The 5,201-nt window shown below is 47.0% G+C and overlaps 1 protein-coding gene across 1 annotated transcript; it reads right to left on the bottom strand.

The window, feature by feature from the left end:
* Positions 1 to 965: 965 nt before the first annotated feature.
* LOC148525523 (E3 ubiquitin-protein ligase TRIM39-like) lies at positions 966 to 2,834 on the bottom strand. The gene has a single exon (XM_088470866.1). The coding sequence runs from the start codon at positions 2,811 to 2,813 to the stop codon at positions 1,233 to 1,235; it is 1,581 nt and encodes a 526-aa protein (XP_088326992.1). The 5' UTR covers positions 2,814 to 2,834; the 3' UTR covers positions 966 to 1,232.
* Between the last annotated feature and the right edge of the window lie 2,367 nt (positions 2,835 to 5,201).

Raw genomic sequence — 5,201 nt, 5'->3', positions numbered from 1 at the left:
CAGGACACCCTAAGATAACGGAAGAGGAATAATCACACCCTCCTAAACCACCAATCACAACCTACAAGCATTCACAGTCCCACCACACTGGAGTCAATTTTAACCCTTTTCTAGCCCCCCTGACTGCAAAAATATACATGACCATGTCCCCTAATGAGCCAATGACCTCTGGGGTTTCATTACTTTCAGGTTTAAATGAATCATTCAGTTGCCCGTGCCATTATCCCAAGCACACAGGAAATCATGTCGCCCAACACAACAAGGTCCCGGCACTATGCATGTAACCTCAGTATTTGTATGTAATAATTTCTGCAAGTTAGTATGATGATTTTACATTACATTCACTTACTGGTATCATTAGAATTTACACTGTTATTATACAGACACACTAATAGTTATTTATATTAGAAGACAATGTGATTCTGAGAACTAAAACAAGTATAATTCCATATAATAGGCTGGTTAAACACTGACTGACGGTTATTATAGCTGTTCATGGGGATACAGGGAAGCTGGAAAACTCTTAGATAATTGATGTGAACCTGCTGAACACACATGTACAGCTATGTCCTCATACATCTAGCTTCCCTGCGTGTTAAATAGCCATTCTAGTCGTACCATGCGTGGCGTGACTCTATAGCACCGAGCATCTGTCTGTGCGACTTTTTCCCTTCAAATGCGTCTTATTTGGACAGCAATGCAAATATGGTGCACAAGCAGCTTCTGTTGATTAAAATGATAGGCGGCATGCCTATGTTCTGTGTGCGACTGCGGCTGCATCTGCATGCGAAACGCTAAGTTGCAGTGTCACAGCCACTGACACTGTAATGTAGCATTGTGCATGCAGTTACACCCGCAGTCGAACACAGATTATAGTCATGCCACCTATCATTTTAATCAGCAGAAGCTGCTTGTGAGTCCAGTTTGCATCGCTGTGCGAATAAGATTCATTTTCATGGAAAAATTCACACTAAAAGAAGCTTGGCGCTACCGAGTCACACAGAGCTCACTCGTTATGTGTAGCGTGACTTGTAGCACATGGAGGATAGATGTATGTGGACACATCTGTAACACAGCCAAATGCTGGGGAACTGGGCACATGGTAACCTAAAACCTAGAACGAAGCAGGAGGAGTTCAGCTGTAGCCCCATCCACTGCTTCATTCCATAGGCTAAATGTTCCACCAATAAGATTCCCCTTACTGTGATGTCACCAGTCACTGGGCAGATTTCTTATGGTAATTTCTTCCATGTCCTGACTCCCCCAGATATCATTATACAACAATTCCATACACATAATGCAGCATGAAGGGGCTCAGTGAGGGTGGCAGTGACTGTGTGTAAGTGTCTGATCCGGTCACACAGAGAATAAAAGGACATCTGTCCCGACTCATAATCCAGATATATCCTCACTCTACCCAAAGGAGTAATGCCAGCTAACCGGATCACTGCACTGTCATGTATCACTAAGTACTCGTTATTCCACCTACACAAACACCAGGACTTGTTATTATTTCCAATGATTGCCTGACGTCCTCTTCTATCTATACTGGGATAACACATCCCTACCCTCCACCCTTCTGATTTACTTACATCCACTTCCCAGTAATGTCGCCCTGATAAGAATCCCCTGGTACTTATTACCTGAGAATGCTGAAATCTCTCTGGTGTGACTGGATGTCTCTGGTTTGGTAACCAGGATGCAGTTCTCCTGTCACTAGATATAAGTATATTGTTACCAGCTGTGGTTACATCCAGTAGTATGTCTGGAGCTTCCTGCACATAGATCCCTATATTTATACCTGTTATTATATCAGATAATGTGTGTAATGTCCCTGAGACGAGACACACATCCAGATCTCCTACACCACGGACCTGGTTATCATGACTGTCTCTGTTCTCAGTATCACAGAAGACACCTGTGTCTGGTTCCTGTAAGATAGATACTATGTCAGACATGTTACATAGCTCCTCAATGTGACATATTTTGCTGGACAGCTCTCCCTTCTTTATTTCCAGCTGCTGGATCAGATCAGAGACTGAGAGTGAAATACTTTCTTCCTGTCTGGAGATCTCACTCAGGACTGTCTTCTCCAGGTCTTCCAGCTGTCTCCTGATGTCTTTAAACAGGGCAGTGACTCTCTCTGTTACACCAGATGCTTTCTCCTGATTTGTTCTCCTGCGCTCCTGCAGACTCTGGACTCTTATCTCAGTCTCCTCTCTCTTTGTGGCCAGTTTCTGCAGAACGCTTCTCAGCTTCTGTTTCTTCTTCTCAGAGGCCTCATCCAGTGACTCCACCTGATGTCCTCTGTGTTCCCCGATCAGACAGCAGGACACACAGATACAGGCAGCATCCCCCGGACAGTAATATTTGAAGAGCTCCTTATGGACAGAGCATTTCCTATTCCCCAAGGAAGTGGTGGGATCACATAAGACATGTTCTGCTGACTTGCTGTGTACTCTTAGGTGATTATTACACAGAGAAGCCTCACAATGCAGACAGGATTTAGCAGCAGGTACAGGAGAGTTAATGCAGTAAGTGCAGAAGATCCCAGTCCCCTCCTGATTTGGCCGAGCAGACAGGTAACTCCCCAGTATGTTACACAGAGGAATGTTCCGTATCAGTGCAGGACGCTCCTGGCACTCTGCTCTGCATTCAGGACAGGTATAAACTCCAGATCCCTCCAGTGTATCCAGCACGCGATCTATACAGACCCGGCAGAAGTTGTGCCCACATCTCAGGGTTACAGGATCTGTATAAATGCTCAGGCAGATGGAACAGTCCAGCTCCTGTCTCAGACCAGCAGACGCCATCGCTGGCAGCAGAAGAGAGAAATGAAAGTGAAAGTCTCTGCCACTCATATATCAGGGGGCGTGTTTCATATATTTTCACATTGATGTTTGGTGCTGAGAGGGAACAATTAGTGTGGGTGGAGGCTGATTGCAAGAAGAGATCATTATCTGACTCAACTGCATTCCTACCTATCAATATCTAATAGCAATGATAATAAATTACTGCAAGCTGTTATTATTGTATGATCTGGCTTGTATGTTTCTTGTAATTATATCTGGATTCCATGATCTATTTTGTTTTTGTTACTGTATTTATTACTTTGTTTTGGATCCCTCATGCACTGTATGTGGTCTGTGTGTATATACTGTAAGTCTGTTTACAGCACCACACTTATTATATACAGTGGCATAGCCAGGGGGTGCAGTGCCTAACCAGTGTCTTTGGGCCTGATTCAGAGCTGGACGCTCTGACCAGAGCGCTCGCTCTGAATCAGGGCCCTCCTCCATTAAAATGGAGCATCCTCCTGGACGCTCGTATAGCTGTGGGTCACCACCCACAGCATATACGAGCGTCCAAAAAGATGGTCGCGATAGTCTTGACCATCGCGACCATCGGACTGCCACAAGCCCTGGAGTGATTTTGGCTCTATCAGAGCCAAAATCACACCCACTGACATCACTAGTGATGTCAGTGGGGCCAGCTTCAGACGGTAGGCGTTCCCATGAGAACGCCTCCATCTGGCAGGCACGCCCCTGGCACACCCACCAAAGGGGGCGTGCTGTCAATCAACATCGACAGCACGCCCCCTTTGGTGCGAGACCCGGAGCGACAGCTTGGCTGTCGCAGTCCGGGTCTCGCGCATGCGCACGACGGAGCTCCATCCGTCGTGCGCATGCGCAGTGGGGAACATCGACCCACTTGCGAGTGTACTGCCGCTTGCGAGTGGGTCTGAATGACCCCCTTTGTCAGTCCCAGTGGCGCCTGGATCTTGAGGTCCCAGCAGCAGCATGGATGTGGTTTACTGATGTTGTAATGGCTCAGTAAAAGACTGGAAGAGCCACAAGCATCAGCACTGCCAAGGACAAGGGAGGGCCACAGAGCTGGGGCAGACAGGACTGGAAGATAATGTACATAAGATAAGTAACGGTACGCCATGCCGCACGCTGCATTAGCAACATGCTATTGTCATACATGCCTACTCTCCCGGGAATCGCGGGAGGCTCCCGATTTTTCAGGTAACCCCCCGCGATCCCGGAAGAGTAGGCCTATCTCCCGCATCCCGCCCACTTCCTAGTGAAGTGGGCAGGATGGGGAGATTTTACCTGAGATTATCGGGTCCGTCGGGAAGGGGCGGGGCTAAATTAGGCAAATCGCGTCATTTAGCCCCGCCCCCTCCTCACGGACCCGCAAATCACGGGGGTTTTCTGTAAAGGGGGCGGGGGCCTAATGCCGTCTATCGTCTGGCCCCACCCCCCGAAGAGGAGAGCAGCAGGTCCCCTCCTGCTGCTCCCAGAAAGCTGCCCAGCAAAGTAGGTAAGTATGGCTATTGTATCATACTTGCCAACTCTCCCTCATTGTCAGGGAGACTCCCTGAAATAGCAGCAATCTCCCTGTCTCCCTGAAGAGTCTATCAATCTCCTTCATTTCACCTTACTCCCATTAAGACACTGTTATATAAAAGAAAAAACAGAGATATATATACATTCAAATGGGATCATTAGTATCATTTCCCTGCAATGGTTATAAGGCACAATGATCCCTATGGCTGCATACATTTTCTGAGAAGTATCAGTGTGTTTTCATCAACAAGTAGATCTTACTAACTGCTTTGGGGCTAATTTACATGTGGATGTAAATCAATTTTATGACACGCCTCTCATATGTAGCAGTACACGCCCACTTTACCGCCATGCTCTCATAGGTGTTACTTTCACAATCTCCATGAAATGCTTTTTCAAAAGTAGGCAAGTATGTATTGTATAGCTCGCAGGTGCAAATGCAGCGTGTGTACCCATTCGCGGATGCGTGACTCACGCCATACATGACGCGATTTGCCGCATAAGTGGCACAAATACAAGTGGAGATATCTGTATAAGCCCAACTTACTTAATTTGTTCATTTTGGCCAAGTTTCTCAATAAAAACCTTTTGGTATAGGGTACCGTGACTCAAGCTCAGTGGCAAACGCAGGAATTTGAAAGGGGGGTTTCCAAATACGAAATATAAAATCTAACCACAAACAATATATATATATATTAGGGGTGAGCGGGTTCGGATTTCTGAAATCCGAACCCCCCCGAGCCCCCCCGATCCGAGGCAGATCCGAGTCAGGCTCGACTTTTCCCGCCTGACTCGGATCTGAAATCGAGGCAAAACGTCATCATCCCGCCTTCCGGGTCTCGCGGGCTT

This window comes from Taudactylus pleione, unplaced genomic scaffold (assembly GCF_031769625.1).
Source record: "Taudactylus pleione unplaced genomic scaffold, aTauple2 ptg000105l, whole genome shotgun sequence".
NCBI classification, from domain to species: domain Eukaryota; kingdom Metazoa; phylum Chordata; class Amphibia; order Anura; family Myobatrachidae; genus Taudactylus; species Taudactylus pleione.
The sequence above is the reverse complement of the archived record's forward strand: the minus strand, read 5'-3'. Positions and strand labels throughout refer to the sequence as shown.

Excerpts from the sequence above, each read along its gene's own strand:
- LOC148525523 (XM_088470866.1), bottom strand. The coding sequence starts at position 2,813 with ATGGCGTCTGCTGGTCTGAGACAGGAGCTGGACTGTTCCATCTGCCTG.